The sequence below is a fragment of the Lepeophtheirus salmonis genome, chromosome 13 (genome assembly GCF_016086655.4).
Source record: "Lepeophtheirus salmonis chromosome 13, UVic_Lsal_1.4, whole genome shotgun sequence".
In the NCBI taxonomy this organism is placed as follows: Eukaryota; Metazoa; Arthropoda; class Copepoda; order Siphonostomatoida; family Caligidae; genus Lepeophtheirus; species Lepeophtheirus salmonis.
The window spans coordinates 37,632,559-37,654,385 of NC_052143.2; the positions used below are offsets into that span (position 1 = coordinate 37,632,559).

A 21,827-nucleotide genomic window follows, 5' to 3' on the forward strand; every position below is an offset into this window, starting at 1 on the left:
CTAGAACGATTACAGTTTCAATTTTTATTAAATATTGTATCCTTCGGATATGAATCTCTTGGCAAACGAAACAAACCAATGATGACAAAACAAAACAAATTATTTTAGGGATTAGTATACAGCTAATCATTTAAGGTTGCTTCTGTCATGACAAGCCACATATACATACATTTATAATCATTCATTGCGTTTGCTAAGTATATGCAGAGTCATGTGCATACCCTTTACAACAAACAAATTTGGCAAAACAACTTTTATTTATTATATTTTTAGATTTCTTACCTGTTCAAAAGTCATAACAGCTTTGAGAAACATGAAAGTTCCATATCCTAATGCGTGATAAATGCTACGATCCGCACTGCAAACATAAGAAGAAAATATTTTAATAAAAAAACCATATTAAAGATTCATTGGCTAATTAGTTGCAGTGAATTTTTGAAATTTTTCTCCAAAAAATCAATTTTTCAAATATTTTTACAAAAAATTTAATTTTTTTGTAATAGCTTTGGAGTTTTTTAATTTTTTTTTACAAAAAATAAAATATTTGAAATGATTTTCCTAACAATTGAATTTTTTATGAATAGCTGTAGATTTTGAAATATTTTTTCAAAAAATTTAATTATTGAAAGTCTATTTTTCAAATTTTTTTCCAAAAAAAATTTGTTTTTCATATTGCTTTCCAAAAAAAAGTAATTTTTGAAACTTTTTTTCCAACAAAAAAAAATTTTTTAAATGTTTTTACTAAACAAATAATTTTTTAATTTTTCTTATGCAAAAAATTTAATATTTAAAAATTTTTTCTAACATTTGATTTTTTGTGAATAACAGTAGATTTTTGAAATGTTTGTCTACAAAGTTGAATGATTGAAATATTATTTTTCAAATTTCTTTCCAAAAATAAATAATTTTTCAAATTTATTTCCAGAAAATTAAATTTTCTGTGAATAACTATAGTTTTTTTTTTAAATTAAAAAAAAAAATGATATATACAAAAATCAAGCCCCCTCCCCCCAATATAATCCTCCCAGCGCCTCTGATTAAAGAGAGATTCATGGCCTAAAAAATTGCTTCCTGCAATATACATACGATTATATTATGTAATTTATAAATAGTATTGATCAACCCTTAGAATAAAATAAAAATAATGCAGACTCCCGAGCCTGGAAGCCTTAGGGAACAATAAACACATATAGAAAGTAAGTTGTACCTTAATATGTAATAAAATTTATATGAAGTACACATTTGATTAATTACTCTCTATATATAGGCAGTTCATACAGTATTAATAAAAGTAGTGTTGGATTAGAGTTATAATTATCGAGTTTTTAAGCCTTGGTCCAATTTGTGTTCGAGTTTATGTATCAAACGAAGGAAACAGGACCTAATTTAAGTTCAAAATTAGGTATGTTTGACTCCTACAGCAATTACAAGGAAGCCAATCATTACCTTTCAAATAATGTATGTAATTATATAAAATATTTATTTGCATATAATAAGAAATTATATAAATAAGTTATAGTTATAGATATAGCCAAACCTGGAGAAATGGCCATCTATTTTAAGCGTGTTACCGCACTAAGCGGACATATCCAGTTGTCAAATGTAGAATAGTTAAAAAATCGGAAACTTGGTTAAGAGAACTCCTGCACTAAGCAGCCATATGTATATATAGTTATTAGCCGGGTTAGCTGGGTCGGAGCATGAAGGATATTATACTGAATGAGAGCAGAGTGGGTGGGAATCTCCTCCTGGGGGATGAAGACACCCTTGATCTTCATTCCTAAGTATGTATCAACGTGTCTACGTGGACATGTTATAGTCCCAAGTGCTTCCCTGGGTCCAGAAATGACACTGGGTAGGGTCTTACTGCGTCCAGCAGGACGGAGCACATTCACATACTGCAAAGTCTATGCAAGAGTGGTGCCAAACTGTTTTCGATCACTTTCGGAGCAAGGACATGTGAGATCTTCTCCAGATCTCAGCTTAATGGACTTCTCCATATAGTCCATTCTTGAAAGGGAGGTTAGTGTTACTTTCCACTGCACTGTCGACAACTTCAAGGCTGCCATAGTATCAGCATGGGACAACTTATCGGAGGGAACCATTCATAGAGCGTGTAAAGCAGTTCCAAAGTGTCTTAGATCTGTAGTTGCCACAAATGGTGGCTATGTGGAGTTAACAGGCACTCATTTTGAAGGAAATTTCAGGCTCACTGCAATGGTGTAAAAGAGGTTTAGAGAAATAAATATGTGTGTACTTTCTGGGGTGTTGAAGTTGTCCTCAGACTTATGGGTTCACCGTGTATATTCGTTTGTAAATAAAGCAACAGAGAGTGGCGCCGTCTTGTAGCAGAACATAACTACTCCCCAAAATGAGCATGCGTCATTTTTTGAATAACTTTCTATAGGTCTTTCGTCCTTCGCAGTTCCACAATTCAATGGATCTTATGATCTTTCAATGAAGGTTAGTTGTAGAAACAACAAGATGAGATTTATTTCTGCACGAATACTTTGAGTTTTAGGCAACTTTTTCAAATAATATTTTGGGTGAATGAGGATCATTTTTAGAAAATTCCCAATTTAAGTCAATTCGAATATTTTTCGAGTTGCAGGACTCTTATCCAGCATTAATATACAGTAATATAATCACACATACATACAAAACACGTATATCCATGCCAAAACAAAACCACATTGGAAGTAATGATTACAACATCAAGGCATTGAAATAATAGTAATACTATTGCATCTCATATTCATCAGAAAGTAATATCATTTATTATATGGTAAGCTAACACAAAAAAAAGGATAAAATGAGTTTCCTTAAAATTGAGTGTGGTTTCCCTTTTTTTGTGTACGAATTATCGTACATTTAGATGAACAAATTATCTTTAATAACCCTTTATGCTAATTGCACTTAAAGTAGCTGAAATTAATCGTCACAATTAAAGAATAAGAAATTGATGGATTTTATGTATTTGAAGGGGCCATATGGGGCCCAATATAAGTCTTAATATAAATTAAGGTTCTAAACAATTGCTAGAGTTATTAAGTATATCAACTCATCCCGCAAATTTGAATAAGAAGCCTATAGTAGACAATAAAATGTTTAGGAAATATTGGGCTATAACAATTATGTAGAATATGAATTTAAAAGATAAATTGGGATTTTTTAGTTGTCTTGATTTATCTTCAGGATTGTTTCTATGTTATCAGAAAAACAACTTTTGAACAAAAAACAATTAAATTATATACATCGTATATGCATTCATCCTAATATTACTATGGTGATTTATAGACTTTATATTCAAATTTCTGGGATGAGATAAAATATCCAAGAATGGTATCGATAGTTTGGAATCTTCATTTGATTTATAAAGAGATAAATTAACGCCCGAAATGGCTTCTTTCAACCATAAAATCAATTAATCTATAATAATATTTTTATATGAGGTTTTGCAATTTAAATTAATATAATTTGCAGTGCCTTCAAAGGATTCATCCGAATACAGGAGTACCTCAACATACGAGCTTTAAAGATATGAGCTTAATTCTGAGCAAAAATGTTATTACCATACAATTGTTGAGAGTTGTGACGACGTTACCTCACTAATACAAAAATATAGAAAGTACTTGCGGGTCAGCTCTTCATATTTTTGCTCCTTTTCCAATTTTCTCAAGGGTGTCTGCAAGGGCTGGAGAGGCTGTAGCCCCACCCCAAATTAAAGATTTATTGCATTTTACTAGAAAATTTAACATGTGATTTGTTTTTCATGTATATGAATAGATATCGATTATTTAATTTTTTCCAAAAAATTAAATTTTTGAAATTTTTTTCAAAAAAAATTGACTTTTCAAATTATTTTCTAAAAATAAAATATTTTTCTGTTAGTAGCTATGGATGTAAAAAAAAAAACATTCCAAAGCATTTAATATTTTAATTTTTTTTTCCAAAATTTACTTTTGTAAGTAGCCATAGATTTTTTAAATTTTTTTACAAAAAATTTAATTTTGTAATTTTTTTTAAAAAAAATTCCAAAAATTTCAAATTAAATTTCAAAAATCCACAGCTATTCCAAAAACATTTCAAAAATCCATAGCTATTCTCAAGAAATTTAATTTTTTGGGAAAAAAAATCCAAAATTAATTTTCAAATATTAAATGTTCTAATAAAAATCAAAAGTTTCTTAATTAAGGGGCTGCAGCCCCTTTACCCCACTCCCTGTGGACGCCCCTGAGTTAACAACTCTCAACAACTATTGTTGGATCGGTCTAAAAAAGCTAAAATCCTATCATTCCTGTCCTATTAAAATTTGTTAGTTCGAGGACCGGTCCATATTGGTCTTTTAAGGTAACTACAACAGCTGAAATGACGTAGATACTAACTAGATCTTTTTACCTTTTTCAAAGAGACAAGACACTCGAAGTTTGACGAATGAAGTGTGTGTCTTATTTTTTTGTCTTTATGTTCTTAAATATTAGCTAGGAGTGAAAAAATAAATAAAAAATAAATGGGATTGAAAGACCGACTAATCGGTCCTTAGGATAGTTGAATGGTAAAAAACAAATGAAAGATTGAAAGGGGGGAAGAGAATAATTAGTAAATCAGACTTAGGACCGATTCAACTCTTTGAACAACAATTGAATGATAATTCAATAGATGAGAAGTATTGGCTACTATGACCTGATTTTAGATATTTTTCTGTTTCTTTTTGAAGCAAAGATTGCATGATACAATAAAGGCAAAAACTTCTTGTTTACTGGATGCGAGAGCAGCTTATAGTCATTTCTTATCACCACGTTACCTTGCTAACAAAAAAATATACTGTGTATTTTTTGGCCAGCTGTCGATGTGACTTCTTCTTTTCTACTAATCAGTGTTCATAACGTTGATTAGTTGAATTCCAATGAGCTAATATTCAAATGTAAACCATTCCCAAAAATAATTAAATAATTTCATAACTAGGAAGAGTAATTGGTTAACTTTCAACTGATTTTTGGCCTTTTTTCTATTTTTTTTCAAAAGAAAAGTTGCGTGATTATATAAAAGTAAGACGGGTTATATCTATGCTTTGACTTAAAAGCTCCGCCAGGAACGAATAAAACTCAAATTCTAAGCTATTACTGAAATTGGCTATAACTATTATTCGTCGAATCAAACAAATGTCCGAATCCGGACTCAATTTAGAGAAAACTCATACTGGGTATATTGTAAGTAATCAATATATAAAAATCGTGCAGTTTTAAACGATTTAATTAATGAATTACTTAGAAAGATAACGATATATATAATTATATATCGTACGGAATTAACTCTTTAATCACAAGACGTGGATTTGTGCCGTTCTTTTTGAATTATGATTATTATGAAACATCCAATTTGGTATATATATTTACACAATAATTCCAAGAATATTTTTCATTTCTCCAAGTGGAGGTTATTTCTATACAAGTATATACTTCGGAGTAGGAATACAAGATAGTATTTTTTAGAACACTCCAACAAAAGGGGTCATAATTACATTCGTAGAAAAGAACATAATATCCTATTCACTTTCACTTGAAGATTCAAATAATATAATACAAGACCTATCATAATCACCCTCACTCATCAATCATCTTCAAAATACATTATATTATACAAATGATGAAGTAAATGGCTTACTATGGTTTAACGATATCACGAGCACTATCAAATTGATTATTTAGAAAGAGATCAATAGCATTTTGCGCATCCAGAAGAGACTCTTCAAATGGGACTCCGAGTGTATTCTCTCCATTGTTATTATTATTCAATTTTTCAGAGACGGAACGTTTAATGAGGGATTTCCGACTGAACTTAAAACGTGGCTGAGGCTCTTTGGATTTGGAGAAAACCGGAGGAGAAGGTGGTACAGCGATATCATCCAGAGCGTCCTCAAATTCCTGTAATAGCAATAATTATTCATTAATAAACTCATTCGAATACTCATGATTAATCCGATAACATGTACAAAGTTCTTGTTCTTTTTTCAAATCCTTATTTGAAATAAATATCTACTTATTTAAACGCAGCATTACATTTTTCTAGGTTTGACGTGATAAAATGTGGGCGATTTATAAAACAAGCCTTTTCGCAAGATACTATATTAGTATGAAATCCCATTTGTACAATAAAAGTAAAATATAATCCGATATATCCATCTTTGATAGATGAATATATATCTATATAATCAATGTGCCATTGTATTTGTGTAATATTATTAAAGAAAGTTGACAATTTGACTAAAAAATAATTGTAAATTTTCTATAATACTACTATCCCGATTCTATAAATTGGGGATGTTCCAAGCACGTGAATCCAAGCTTGTCAACGGTAATATTATGTATGTAAGTTGTGATTAATGATAACATAATTAATTAGGGTACACAACAAATACGTCTCAAATCCCACGGCCACCTTTCACTTACCTCATCATCGCTCATCCTTTTTTAATCCAATGGATGTTTCTTCGTGCCAAAGAGCGGAATATTTTCTATCTGATGGAGTTTAATAATCACTCACTCACTGTCTACTACTACTACTAACAAACTTCTTCACTCTATAGGAATTATACAGTAAAAGATTTGACACAAAATACTAGTAGATGTATAGTAAGTCAAATGCCGTACGCGTACTCGCTCTAATCATCTCAAGACGACGTAGATTTCAGAACCCCACTACTACTCATAAATAATATGCTATATAAAAGGTACTGATATAATAATAATATCAATATTATATATTAAGGTAAAATCTTATTTAGTTACGTCACTCTCTGAAGAAGAAGAAGCACGCTGCTGCCGAACGAAGAACGGAGTTTTACTTTTTCTTAAGCCTCAAATATGCGTAAGAATTCACCTTACTCCCTTCTACAAGAAAGTAAAGTCAACTCCTTCGTGAAGTGACTTCCTTACTTCAAATATTATGACATACACTACAGGGCTATTGCACTCGCGTCCTTGATGATATGGTGGTTGTTGAGGCTTCTTCACCCTCGTTATAACCAAGAAAGCAGGAGCACCATTTTTTTACTCTGTTTTGTTGCTTTTATTATATATTTTTTATCCCTCTACTTCCCAAGTAAAGAGAGACGCAAAAAGGATTCTTGTCCTTTCAGCTAAAAGCTTCATCACTCTCAAATAGTTCTCTATTTGCTATTTTATATATTTAAAAAAAATAGATTTAACATATTCGTTCAATGCCAATGATGGTAAAGCATTTATGTCACCGCAAAGGACTTGTCCTTCGAATGACCTCGCTACATATTATTATATTCATGTAGCGAGCCAGCATAAAAACAATCTTGAACAAAAGTCGACACAAAAGCAAGCTGGGAAGATTTTTATCAATTGTCATTATTTTGATAAATCATTAGGGAACGTCGCGGAATGAAATTAAAGGCTCTAGATTATATGTTAATATTCCTAGGTCACGTTATTATTTTATCACGCAACCTTCCCTTTAAAAAATGGCTACTCATTAATATTTTAGGAATAGTTTACAGCTTAAGAGCTAATTTCAATTCAACAAATCAACGTTTGAGGCACTGATTAGGAGAAAAGAAGCAGAAACATCAACAGCTGATAACAAAAATTATGTTCATATTTTAATGAGGTAATCCCGTAAATTATCTTAACCATCCGAGAGATAAGTATATGAAGCCATCAATAGCCCCTTTTTGAGATGGCTAAAACGCAATAATTAATTTATCAATAAAAATATCTAGATTTAATTATAATAAAAGGCTATAAGTATATTTTTAGCAATAATATTTATTAATGACGTATTCGATATATCCGCCATCAAAAAAATAATTGGGGAGGTTGTCTCTGGAACTCGAAAGTCCAGACCATAAGAGATCGACATTTGGTAAGAACAGGTATGGTTTTATTGTCAAAGGACAGAGCATTGGACCTGGAACAAACCCTATCGCTTTATCTATTGAATTGTTGGTTCAAATCTCACTTCTTTTATCGGTGAAAACAATTTTTGTCGTCGTCGTACAGACTTGTAACAATTCTTGACAACGTTCCAATCTCTTTGCTCTGGTTTTGGCATTGATTTTTTGAATGTACCGTAACTTTTAGGGTATTATCTTCAAATCCTCATGGACAATTCTACACGACATTAAAATTCCAATTTCATCACCCATTTTCAGATTTTGATAAATCTTTATTCGAAATAAGTCGATATTCTTCCGGGTTCGTGAAGTTCTGGGGCGACCGTATCTTGGGCTATAATTGATATTTTTGGTCTCGTGGAACTTCTTAATTATATATTTAATCGAACTTAAACATATTTTTCCGGATCGAAGTCGATAAATTTGAATTGGTGTTTTTGTGTAGTTAAGAAAAACTTCGACTACATTCCCTAAGTGGTGCATGACGAGTCGACTGAGTGAGTAAAAATTTGTTTGACCCTATTTATACCTTTAGATGAGGATTGAATTTCTTTTCAATGTCACCCAATCAAATTAATGATTGATTGATTTGGCGCCAAAATAATTACGATGTAAAATGAGAGGTTTAAAATTTTTGAGCAACCATGTATATGTAATAAACCTATATATATAAATAAATAACAGAAAGTGCCTGTGTTGCACGGCCGAATAGAGGGGAATAGAAACAAAGAATGAAGGTATATGAAAAGAGACAAAGAATGAAGGTATATGAAAAGAGACAAAGAAAGAAGAGAAGAGGGAGAGACGGTCGAGAAGGAGAGATAGAAAGAAAGGAAAAAAGATTGTAATTCAGTCAACAACTGCCTCCTAATCACCTCGGAGGGCTAAAAGAAATATAATGGGAATATTTTATACGTCTACTTGCTAAATTTCAGACTGATCTCTTCGACTGATATGGGTTCCATGTTTGATAACACCAAAGGAAGACTTATAAATACATCTAAGATTATATTACAGTGATACAATAAAAACTAACTACGTGACAAATTACAAACTATTAATAAATAATATTAAACGCAACGAATAACTAGAGTTTACATTTTTGTAATGAAAAAAAAGAGCAAGAGAAGAAGGCGGGAGCGGGACATATGGTACTGCTGAATTAAAACCTTTGTTAATATCAGCTGTTTTTATATTATTTGGGATGGGGGGGAGGGAATTAATAACCCTATAAAGAGGTGAGCCTCCTCCAATTAAAATAGCATTAGCGTAAGGAAAATATTGCAACTATATTTAAATTTATATCTGTATATTAATGGATTTTTAAAACAATTCACACCAAAGATAGGCGCGAATCCTTACTTCAGAGGGAGCAGCTAACACCAGGACGACCTATAAAGTAATAAAAAATTATGAAAATCCAGCGTAGAATGGGCATGTTAAAATAAACGAAAATCAACATGGTAACCCTGACAATTTGAAGAATGTTAAGAATGAGATAAATAATAATACTCATGACGTTTTATTAGATTGGCACAATCACCTATAACAAAGGAGAAAGGAGGAAAGGATGTAAACAAGAAAATGTGCAAGAAATACTCCAATGTCGATCCCCAATTCTACTCTGAGTCCAACAAGGACTTACAACCATAGTTCCACAACAAATCCCCAAGGTTACTTTCCTTATTTTATGAACACATACGAATATTTTTATCAGGTTTTGAAAATAATTGAATCTATTTATGGGAGGATATTCACTGATCAGGAATTAAATAATAATGCAATGGAAATTCATTCTTCAGATTACCAATAGCTAAAAATGGGCTAGCTAAAAAATACACAGGATTTTCATTATTGGTGATGAATAAACAAGAAGAAGGGGCAAATCCACTTTTTTAATTTTTAAAGGTAGTTTTTTCATTGCAAAAGGCAAAGGTTGACATGTTGTCAACTTTACTAATAATGTTTATGCCCTGTGAAGCTAATTGGTTGTATTTCTTTAGTTCGTCCATGTTTGTTTGTTTTTTTTAGTTGGCAACCTGAAGAGTGGATGTTCTTTTCTTATGCTGTTTTAATTATTATTTAATTCCTTCTCAACTACATACAATCAAGTTTATTCCATTATCGGTCTAGCGGGTACGTTGTTTGGACCACCGGAACTGACAAAGTCGAACGTAGACCAGAACCAAGACTGCAATATATTGCTAATCCGTCTCAGTTTGTGTGCTTATTTTCGTTTGTTGTATTTTTTGGTATAACTATAACCTTATAATATTCAATCTACATAATTTTATGTAAATGAAACACGTCCTTACTTTTATTCATCACGCAACCTTTCCTCCCATATAAAAAATAAAAAATCCAGGTCTGTTACTAATCTTGTCGGTGCCCAAAATATATTATTTGTTAAGCCAGAGTTTCCTAAACTTTACTATGCCAATTCCCCCCTCCCCTAATACACTTTTAGCTGAATTCCCCTTTATAAAAAGAACATTTGTACTATCTATGTGTAAATTGAAATCAATCCTTCAATAGTCCATCTTCCTGCGCCCCCCTGACCTCCTCACACGGTCCTCACTTTGATAACCATCTTCATAAGCAACATTAACTTCCAGCGACCCTGTTGGAATATGGGGCACTACAGCACATAAGGTAGATGCGGCTCTGTTTGTATGTAATATCATTTTGGGGTTCCGAATTTTCTATCAAAGTACCTTGTTTTAGGTGCCTGTTACCAAACTAAGCCTGTATAAAAAAAGAACTGAGAACAAACCTTTGAAAAGAAAGAACCAAGACCGGGACCGATAGAATCGGGCAAAATTTTGCATACAATTATATACAAAACCATATTGAACATTTGTGTGTACTCATAAACTACAAGGGATAACCTTGGTGAATGGTTATAAATGTAAGTCCTTGTTGAACTCAGAGTATAATTGTGGATCGACATTGGACATAAACTTGCCTATGTCCTTCTTTATTACCCCCCACCCCCACCTCCTCATTACAGCTCCTTGTAGCTGATGTAATAAAACGTCATGAGATCTAAGCTGCTGTCTTACAAAGCATTGTTCTAATTGTCAGGGTTACCATGTTGATTTTTGGGTCATTCTTTTTAACATATCCAAAATTATACAAATTACCATCACTAATCATGCCCCAGTGACTATAACTTTCTTATGTGACATGCATTTTTGAATATTCCGTTATTGCAATATCCTCATCACTAGTAGGGAGTTCGGAAACAGTTGCAAGACAGCTGCTACTGGCATAAAATTTATATCACAGTTGCATAACATATTGCAAATTGAAAAAAAGAAGACCATTTTGGTAAATAAGTCTAGTATGGAATGAAACACGATCAACGACGTCTCTGCGGATTTCCACTTTAACTTAATCTAGTAAAGTTAAAGTTAGGATAATGCAAGTTAAAAAATTAACTAGTTAAGTTATAGTAAAATAACGTCTTTAAAATAATTAACTAGTAAAGGAAACAGTTCATTAACTTATCTAAGTTAAGTTATATTAACTTGCCAACTCTTCTATTAAAGCGGGTGCTTGTGTTTTCACTTATAGGTTTCTAGTATTTGATTGTTTTTCTTTTATAATAGAATGCGATGATCTTTAATAATAATGACAACAGCCAAAGAAAAGAAAATTCCTTCTCCCAAAAAACTGGTCAGCTAAAATATATCACTAGTTGCAAGAGTTAAAATTTTTTGAATTTGTATATTGCAATTTAATTATTTATAAAATCGCAGAAGTTACTATCCTACTATTAATTTCTGAAAAGTACTTAAATAATGCAATGATTGAAATTTTATTAGATCTTCAATATATATATTAAGGCTTTAATCTTTTACTTTTCTAAGGGACAACTACTCCAGAAATGGGGACTTAACGCACAATTGAGAATCGAGTTTATATTTTGAAGTTAGGACTCCATTTTTTTTTTTTTTTGGAAAGTTTCCAGAACATTTAAAAAAAAAATCTGACGGCCGTTTCAATTTTTAACAAGAGATGTGTAGAAAGTACTTCTTGACGACACCATCTTGTATAACAATATAATAGCATATTTATTAAGGTATGATTCATATATTTCTATGATTCACTAGATCTCTTTAGTGAGCTATATCTCCCGATTGGTACATTGCATTAAAAAAAAAAAAAGATTAAAGTATGCTTAAACATTAAGTGTATACTTAAAAAAGTTAATTTACGGTCTTGTGTTTGGTGAAGGCAGTTGAGTGTCACAGTGTTCGGAAGTGGAAGTAAAAAAAGAGAAAATTCGATACATTCTTCAGTATCACTAAGATCAAGGTGAAAAGGCAGAGCAGGCGGCAAAAAATAAATGCGCTGTTTATCGACCCAATATCGTATCGAATTCAATGGTTCCAACAATTCCGATCTGGTAATATGGACGTCGAAAATGTTGATAAAATAATGGAAATTGTCGAATTGGATCGGCATGTGAGCACTTATTCAATTTCCCAGAAATTGATGATTAGCCAGAAAACTGTTGGGAACCATCTAACTATGTTGATTTTATTGTCAAAATAAAGCGAAAAAAATCCTCAAAAGTTTTTACACAGACATGACGTCCTCTTTTTACAATATACTGTTAAATTATTTAACAGGTATCCTAGAGTTAAAACAGGTTGGAATACATTCATGAAATATTCAGTTTATTCAATTATGAGCAAACCATTACCTAAATATCATTTGAAAATAATGTAATTTTGAAGTCCCATATTAAAACAGATTATTTAAATGACCAAAGTTATCATCCCTCGTATATGTATACTCTATATTAATAAAGGAATGTTCGTTCGTTTTTTTTGTCGAGGTTTCATTTTTAAGTGTGCGCTTAAAATCTTAGAACTGCGTGTAGGTAAAGCTCAGAGCTTCATATTAAAAAAGAATAGTACATATCTATAATATTAAATCCAAATTTATCTGTCTATTTGTTCAACTTTTTACACGGCGTAGAAATTGCTAGTTGTACAATCCGTTAGTACAAGTTGTAATTTGTATCTTATCCCAACTTGACTACAACATAATTAGGCATCTACATTGGTAATGGAGCCTTTAATAACATTTTCAAAATCAATATATATTTTTTTTTAGAAACTTCTTCCGAAGTCTTAATTTAATATTGGTTCCAATATTACTGTGTAAGCATCTTATCGATATAATCTCTAATAATATTAACTTTAGGATTATGATTGATGTACATAGAACATAAATCAATGGCTGATGATGAATATTAGCGTGTCAAAACATTATCTATGTACAGAGTAATCATGATTAATCCACGAATTAAAGTTTATTAAGCAAAACAAAACATTTCATGGATCCTTGTATAGTAGGAAAAACAACAATGATTATTATAATTAATCTCTTATATAATTAATGAAAGAATCAAAGCAAACAATATAGCCCTTGTAGACGATAAGGGCTACGAACTTATCAGGCATTGGCATTGATATTGTTATTAATTTATAATATAAGGATGATAAGGAAGAATAAAGGTTAAATCTTAACAAAAAAAATTAATGTCGTAATAAATTATGTACTTTATTGACGACTGGTTTGTTATACGTCTTCTTTTTTTAAAAGCCTGAACCTGCACATTCCCTTCGATATCAGTCATAGTAACGTAGATAGTGATAAGAGCAATATAAAATATCTATATTTCAAACATAAAATAAAATATGTAAAGTCGATATATAACAAAATAAAATATATGTAAATAAAGTTTTTCACAAAATAAAATATTTTTTAATTACTATTAAAATAATACAATAGGTAGATTCAGAATATATCTAATACTTTGATTGGTATCTATGTAATATAGGATATTACATATATTACAATCAACTAAATGAAAGAATATAACATAAAAGTGAATACTTGAGAGACAAAGATTTATCATATACATAAACAAAATTAGTAAAAGAACCAACTAATAAAAAAACAAACATATTATATTGGATGGAAAAGTGTAATATAATTACTAATGACATAAATATCTATCGTAAGCATGAATATTATAGTGAATAGTAAGAATTTGTACGAGTAAGGAGTGTTTTCATTAAATGAGAATTGATTTACGATGATTTTTTATATATAGATATCATATACAAGACTGGAAATGAGTACTGTATGGGTGTAAGGTTTTGTTTCTCAATCTTAGAAATTACGAGTAAAAACATTGATCTTAAAAAAATATATCTCTTTATATTACAAAAATTAAGACTCCTTGGTTAAAATGTAGGCAAAAACATTACGTCTGCATTGCTTTAAAACTGTAAATTGACAAGCAACTATACACATTTACCGGGAAAACCGTTATTATTAACTCATCTCTATGATGCAAATTTTGAGATGTTATGTGTCTTTTTTTACCATTTTTCTATGAGCAATGTTATAGAACACACAATTAGCTATCAATGGCATGGGATATATTGTAAATCATCTTCTTCGAGACCTCAGTCGGCTCCCCGATGGACTTCTAGGACAATTCCACTCGAAAGAGCGCTGCTATTTCAATTCTCTTCTCGTACTGTGTGCTCATGGTGGCGACTAGTACAATGTTTTCTTAGCAATCGACAAATAATTATGTGTTCTACAACATTGTTCATAGGAAATTGTAAAAAAGAAGACTCTTAATCTTTCAAAATTTGCATAATAGAGATGATTAAATAATAAATGTTGGCCTGGTAAATAAGCCACTAACTAAACAAAATCTATCCCTATCTAGGAGTGTCATATTGGTAGATAAAATAATATTTAATGAAAGATGAATAGTATAATATCTTTAAAATTGAGGACATTAAAATAATTATTTAAATGCATTAAATTTGGCTTTGACTAACAAATCAAACAAGTCAGAAGTGTGTTTCATTTGTAGATACTTGAACTAATCAATTATGTAATTATTAAAGATGAGATGGAATTTTTTGAATTTTGCTCAAAACGATTTGTGGAGAGGGTTTCGAAGGGAAAAAGCTGTTTATTATACAAGAGAGAGTACACACAGCAGACATTAAGAGAAACATCCCCAAAAATCCAATGAAGGGCTGTAAAACTTGTGTAACAGCTGCCAAAACTAGAGCTCCAAGGGCCATTCCACTCATTACAAGACCATAGTTCTTACTCAAGAATCTTTAATTATAAATTAAATTTACCTTATAAGTAAATAAAGTTTTTGAAAGGTTCACTTACTTCGTTCCAAAACATTGTGCCGTTGCTGTAGGCATTAGCACAAAATTTCCACAAAAGCAAAAAAAAATGGCCCAGACCCAGGAAGCAAAGAGGGCCTTACTTTTAGTCAAGGAGATGGCATAGAAAGTACCATATAGGATGGACAATAATGAAGACACAACCATAATGCAAATACGGTATCCAAAAATATCACATAAATGACCCCAAAAAATACGACCTCCTGAATTAAATATGGCCGCAAACGCTCCGACAATGGCCAAAAAATGATCATCTTTAATGAAGGTTTGTCCAAAAGCTTTGTACATGGAGTTAATATATCCAATGGACTGACTATTGAGAAGAAAAGTAGTCCAGAGGATCCAAAATTCTATTGAGCGTATAACTTGATTAGGACTGAGATTTTCATCTGAATTGTGTAGAGTTGTTATGGGTGCCGAAGGAGTACTGGGAATGGGTGATGAAGAATTGGATGCATTGATTTCCATGTCTGAATCTTCTTCATCTTCATCTTCTACTGCATGAGTTACGAGAGGCATCATGGATGTCACTTCAGACTCAGAGGGTGAGGATATAAGAAATACGGAGAGGATCTAAGAGAATAGTAGCAATATAATAAATAAATCCAATATAAGAATTGCTAACCTGTATCACTCCATAGATGGAACCAAGAAGAAGGAAAACTGAAGGTACTCTTTCCATGATTGTCCTTTGTCTGAACATGTGTGTCGTTGAGGAGACTTCTTTGTTTTCTGGATTCAAATAGAATGTTTGTATCTGATTAAAAACAAAGGCTCCCATCCCATATCCTCCTAGAATAATTCCATTCACGAGTCCCTTCTTCCTTGGAAACCATCTCATTGCCACGCCCATAGGAGCAGGATAAGCAAGAGCCGTACCAAACCCAAACATGAACCCATAAGTTATAACCAATAGCGCAAAGGAATACTGTATAGCGAAATAGGAAAGATATACACCACAAGTCATTATAAAACATCCAATGAGCACCGTCATACGAACTCCGACATACTCTTCCAAATATCCTGAGAGAGTCATAAATGCCCCTTGACCCACGGAGGCTAATGTGAGGATCCATATTGTAACGGAGTAGCTTATGTCAGGGTTTACATATTCATTCAAATATGAAGTGAGGTAAGTGTTCATATTTCCAAAACAGTAGACGGTACCGAGTGTTAAATGTACTCCAAACCCTCCAAAGAGAGCCAAAAGTCCATCCATGTTTTCACTATTGAAGATGCTCATTCTTCTAAGGTGTGGATTTTTGCATTCGGTATGAAAGCCTGAAAGAAGAAATAAGCTTATAAAAATAGAGTGAATAGGCACCAAAAGGGTATAATTATTATTGAAGGATTTTTTATTAAATATCATATTTTTCTCTCAAAAATACAGAGGATACAGTTTATTGACTCTCTGGATAATATCATATAGTATATAGAACTCCACATCACAGAGAGCGGGGACAAGTAGGTATGATGAATAAATAATTTATGCCTCTATTGCTATTTTTTTATACCGAATTATCATAATCATTTAAAAATTAAAGCAAGGCGGGGTTATTTATAAATAAATACAATTACGCCAGGGACAATGAAGTATCTACTCTTGACTCCAAAACATAACACAGAAAAATAAAACCAGTCTAATCTAGGGTTTTTTTAATGAACAGATATCAAATCCCAGAACACAAAATCCGTTCAACCAAACATTGAATTCCGTACTAATTTACAAATATAAGGATGAACAAAAAGAAAGATGCAAGTTATCAAAGATTATCATTATATTTGATCTATACGATGTGGAAATGGTGTAAGAGAACAAGATCTTACACACTACAAGAAGTTTTAGCATATACTTGTTTTTTAAACACATAAAATACCGTTTTTATTATAACAAGGTGGAGATAAGATTGTATTTTTTTGTATAAATACAACTTACTTTTGTGAAGCAAAATGGTATCAACCTAACAATCTATGGTTGCTCGATAAAAAATGTGTGTAGCTCTTAAAACTTTTCACAGATAACAGAAAAAAAAAGTTATATAGTAGTATGCGATAGAAGATGGTGGACTTAAGGCAAAAATGAAGGAATTAATCTTTGTAAGAGGCATGACTCCCTCAAGGTTGAATATAAATGAATGTGGTTGACAAATAATCAGGCATGGATCCGCTTTGTATATGTAGAGTAATTCAGATGTTCGATTTAATGAATAAAGGCACGGTATTTCAATTCAATCATCATACATATAAGTATATATAGCTATATAAATATATAGTTATACATTGAAAGAAAAAAAAAAAGTATTGTAGTGTCTATATATATATATATTATTTCGTGAATCCTTTAGAACCATCCGGCCCTTTGGGAGGTCGAACAACGCTATTGTCTACGGGTCGATATTGTTGCACAAATTTAGCTGGTAATGGTGGAGGTGGAACCGAGAAATCTGGTAGATCAGGCGGTGTTCCAGCAGATCCCAATATTCGTAGTCTAGCCATGGCATACTCCTCTTCTCTCTGTTTCAGAGACTTTTTATGCCGACTACTATCAGTAGTGTTGTTTGAATTTGATGAAGGTTGGAGTTGATTTTGTTGTTGCAGCTGGAGTTGTGGTGGTGGTGGTGGTGTTTTTTGTTGTTGTAGAGGAAGAAGTTGTGTTGGTTGCTGGGATGGCGCCTGCAGTTTTTGAAAGTTTGGTGAGCTAGATGGTCTTTTTAGAATTTTGAGTTTAGGTTCTGTTGTTGTCATCGTCGTCGTCGTCGCAGGGGGCCTATAAATGGATTTAGAGGAGTCATCTCCTTGAAGCGTGATGATTGTAGGAGTTGAAATGGAGTTACTTGAGGAGGAATGAAATGGTTTGAGCGGTTGCAATTGATGATCTAATTGTCCTGAGTCAAAGAGTTCTTCCCAGTTCCCCGTAACACTTGAGTTATTCATAATTTTTCAGTAATAATAATAATAATGTTTGTTCCTCAACCAAGAGAAAAAAAAACACAACTCCACAACAACAACGAAAAAATTCTCTCCGAACTTTTGCCTTGGATGTCCCTTCAGTAAATGCGATCTCAACCTGTAACATATAAACAAATATCATGACATTTATATAAAACTTCAAATCATTATAATATGTATATATATGTACACACGCCAAACTCCATTGAGATGGTAAAACAAAGGATTCAACATTTAAGTGTTTTGTAGGAATAATCATCTAATGAACGTATAACATTCTCATATTTTGTCGTGGGCACAGAGAAAAAGTGAATTTTGTCAAAAAATGAGATTTGTAACTCCCATTAAGGGTTCTAATTAATGGAGAATTCTCCATATTATTTGACAAACATTGTGAATATAACATAGATTTTGTACAAAAACTCCGTACCAAAAATATATCTTGCTTTTTAAAGAAATTAATCATTTCCCTACTTAAAACATTTCTAGCACAGAAATAAAGGGATTGCACTAGAGTATATTTGGCTCCATGACTGACATTATAATGGAAGGATATGCCATATAGGGGGTTCAAAGTTGATATTTCTACTAAATAAAAATGTACCTATTTCCTATCCATCTCAATATTTCTTAATTAAATGACTCAAAAAAAAAAAAAAAAAAATTACATGAAATACTACTGTATGCAAATGATAAACAGTGATATAATCAAAGTAAAATCTACTCAAAATGGTTAGATTTGTAGGACTCACTTTGTTTTTCATCGATGAAGGATGTGAAAAGTAGTACAATAAGAAAAACAATACCCTATTTAATAGTTAATTTTTATCTACACTATGGAAATAAGATTATATCGAGGGTTGAGAGCCAAATTGTCGAATATATTTATTTTACATAATATAGCTTGGAAACTCTGTTTTTTCATTATTAATAATGTTTTTGTTTTTTTTCAATTTTGACAATAGAATGGATCTGAGATAATCATTTCAAGAGTCTCTATATCGCTGTATCAACATTAAATATATTTGACTTGAAGGATAACATATAATAGGCTATATCACTAGTAGTGTTAATTTTTGTGTCACAACAATTTGGCTCTCGATATAATAACATATTCTGAATACATTTTAGGGTCTGATTTATAATAAAACTAGGCATTGGAAGGGTGGATCTTTGTTAAGGAGTAAGGTTTAAGGCTTTTTTATTTGTTTGTCCCATTTTGACAGACAATAGTTGACTATTTTTCATAGGTATGATTGGCAAAAGGGTTTGATTGTTGTATAACTTGGTTTTTAAGCCTCTCAAAATGGCCGACATCATATTAAAACGCTCTATCAAGCGATTCATTTGCTCCAATTGGAGGCCGGTAACAACATACACAGTACACATACATCAACGAACGAAGAATGATTCAAAAGTAAGACTCAATGGGATATTGGAGCGACATTCTGGATCATTAATAACGTTCAAAACGCTCCGGAATTCAGATCAGGGAAGTTTTAGTAGCTTAATAAGTCTCATACTCAAAATTCCACTCCTTGGAAATGAATTGGAGGGAATGAGTAAGACCTAATCCACCAGTTCCTACACTTCGGTAATTTATCGAAGAGTGCCTTGTTCCTTATGTGGCTAAATATCCGGGATTCCCATTCGGAAATTCATTAGAAAATGTGCGTAATGAAAAAATCTTCACCTGGGGATGGATTAAAGAAGATGAAGAAAAGGAGGAAGAGCGACTGTCATGAGAGATCTTTTCTCATCTTGCGGATGGATGACGGAAGTTTCTTCGAAGTCGTCCTCAAGATGTTTCCTTGCTTTCCTATTATTGGCAATAAGAGCTAATGAAGTCTTGATCTCTCCCTTCTTAAGGATCTTCTCTTTCCTTTTTTTTTTCCTTTTCTCTCTCTCTTTCCTTTCTCCTCTCCTTTTCTCTAGTAAATTTGACTAAGATATCAAATAAAGCAGACTTACAAACATCCATTAACACGAAACCTTTCTACATATGGATAAAATCTATAAATTAATTACGTAACTAATAACTTTCTTATAAAAACCGCATTTTTATATAATCGGTAGGAATATACAACTTTTTACCTTAAGGATCAGAACAAAAAGGTTTGTATGGAGGCTTGTTATTTGTCATATTTTATGCAATTCTTTACGGATTATAGATCCAAAGCACTGTAGTTAATTTTTTTTTTTAGGAAAGGACTGTCTAAACAGTCTTTGAGAGCCACAGATTAGACATCCCTGCCTTACAAAATGAATTTATAAACATAAATAATTTAGAATGATCAAAATATACGAGGTTGCGCGAATAAAACTATGTAAAATACGTATTTTGCATCCATAATAAATAGTGCGAAGATAGCAATAGGCGATGAGGAACATTGACACCAAACGAAAAGCGTGGCTATAAATACTTATAAATATATTTATGATTTTAATATGATATCTATATGTATGTATAGATCTTATTTACGCCGTTAAATACATGTGTTTAAATATTTAATTGTATTTTATATTGTTATTGTCGTTGTATAATGTGAAAGAGTTCATATGGAATAGAGATGGACTATGTGGCCAAAAGGAAACTACTATATTCTACAGCCTTTAATATAATTCTACCGTACCCACCCATTTGTCCTAGCAGGGGATTGAAATAATCAAGGGAAGAAATAAATAGATTTCCTACGAGCTACTGTCTTAATATTTCGAAGCTTGCTACCTAGTTGATAATTATGAATAATAGATTGGGCTGAAATTATGAGTGTCATTTCTGGGTGGCTAGAGTATATTTTTTTATCATCTCTCAGTGGAGTGGTAACTAACTGCGTACTGCTACCATAAATATATACATATATGTGTCAGAGGAAAGCAAGCTATATAATTTATACATCCCACATATTATTGACTAATTTATGGAAGGGAACCCATCCAATATTTTTCCACCCTTGTTGCTCAGAACATAGCACGTGGCTAGCCCCAATTTACCTGGAATACATTGTTTTTTTAGAGAATTTGAATTTTATTCATTTGGAGAGTAAAGAATAAACACTTATTCCGTCAATCATTGGATTAGTAACACGTATTATCCGTGGAATTATGTAAAAATCCAAGCTGATAACAGTTTTAACTCAAAATGAATTTCATTCATTGATATTGTTCTTAAAATAATTATGAGATGTGCATCTATAAAACGCTACCATTTATATCATAAAGTTGTTTGAACACATAGAATTTACTTGAGCCTCCCTTTTATTAAATTCAATATTATTTGAATATATGTAGATTACCCTTTGGATTAAGAATAATTTCCAACCATCATCCTTAATGACAACACATACCAAGAGAGATTTTGTGTATTATTAAAACACTATGTCTTTTTTTCTAAAAGAATGAGTTGTAGGTAGCCTAATTGCATCCAATTCAATTGATTAACTAGCTACCGCTGCATTATTAGACTAAATAATACCACTGGGTGATAATTAAACAGATAATGTCATTTTTGTTATATATTTCTTAAAATAGAGAAGGTTTTTTAGAAATATCAGATTAGATAAAAAATATTTTCCTTCTTAGGGTCCTACTAATTGCTGAAAAGATCAAATTAAAGAATTTCCAAGGTTAAGATATAAAATATGGAATATTATAAAAATATGGACCCATTCACATTTTTTCTCTTCATTTTTGAACTGTCTATAAGCAACTAT

The 21,827-nt window shown here is 31.7% G+C and overlaps 3 protein-coding genes across 4 annotated transcripts in view; all 3 read right to left on the reverse strand.

The window, feature by feature from the left end:
• LOC121127562 (tetratricopeptide repeat protein 39B) overlaps positions 1 to 7,026 on the reverse strand; it is a 46,987-nt gene extending 39,961 nt beyond the window's left edge. Inside the window, exons 1-5 of one of the 2 annotated variants that reach the window (XM_040722974.2) lie at positions 6,789 to 7,026; positions 6,651 to 6,719; positions 6,450 to 6,580; positions 5,665 to 5,924; positions 283 to 358 (exon numbers count right to left, since the gene is read on the reverse strand). In XM_040722974.2, coding sequence (XP_040578908.1) covers positions 283 to 358; positions 5,665 to 5,924; positions 6,450 to 6,464 — 351 coding nt within the window. In that variant the 5' untranslated portion in view covers positions 6,465 to 6,580; positions 6,651 to 6,719; positions 6,789 to 7,026. The remainder of the gene's footprint in view (positions 1 to 282; positions 359 to 5,664; positions 5,925 to 6,449; positions 6,581 to 6,650; positions 6,720 to 6,788) is intronic. The other variant, XM_071893190.1, reaches the window with a different exon arrangement.
• Positions 7,027 to 13,591: 6,565 nt separating this feature from the next.
• Positions 13,592 to 19,983, reverse strand: LOC121127473 (apicoplast pyruvate carrier 1). Its single transcript, XM_040722849.2, has 4 exons — positions 19,808 to 19,983; positions 15,791 to 18,232; positions 15,149 to 15,738; positions 13,592 to 15,088 (listed from the first exon to the last, which is right to left on the reverse strand). Exons 2-4 carry the CDS (start codon positions 16,532 to 16,534, stop codon positions 14,863 to 14,865), a joined length of 1,560 nt encoding a protein of 519 aa, XP_040578783.1. The 5' UTR covers positions 16,535 to 18,232; positions 19,808 to 19,983; the 3' UTR covers positions 13,592 to 14,862.
• LOC121127474 (SUZ RNA-binding domain-containing) lies at positions 17,491 to 18,099 on the reverse strand. The gene has a single exon (XM_071893113.1). It carries the CDS (start codon positions 18,097 to 18,099, stop codon positions 17,491 to 17,493), a length of 609 nt encoding a protein of 202 aa, XP_071749214.1.
• Positions 19,984 to 21,827: the final 1,844 nt, after the last annotated feature.

Bases quoted from the DNA above. Each gene is read 5' to 3' on its own strand.
- LOC121127473 (XM_040722849.2), bottom strand. From the start codon at position 16,534: ATGATATTTAATAAAAAATCCTTCAATAATAATTATACCCTTTTGGTG. The intron at 15,739-15,790 runs GTTAGCAATTCT...CTATTCTCTTAG, and splicing joins CCATCTATGGAGTGATACAG to ATCCTCTCCGTATTTCTTAT. The intron at 15,089-15,148 runs GTAAGTGAACCT...TTATAATTAAAG, and splicing joins GCACAATGTTTTGGAACGAA to ATTCTTGAGTAAGAACTATG.
- LOC121127474 (XM_071893113.1), bottom strand. From the start codon at position 18,099: ATGAATAACTCAAGTGTTACGGGGAACTGGGAAGAACTCTTTGACTCA.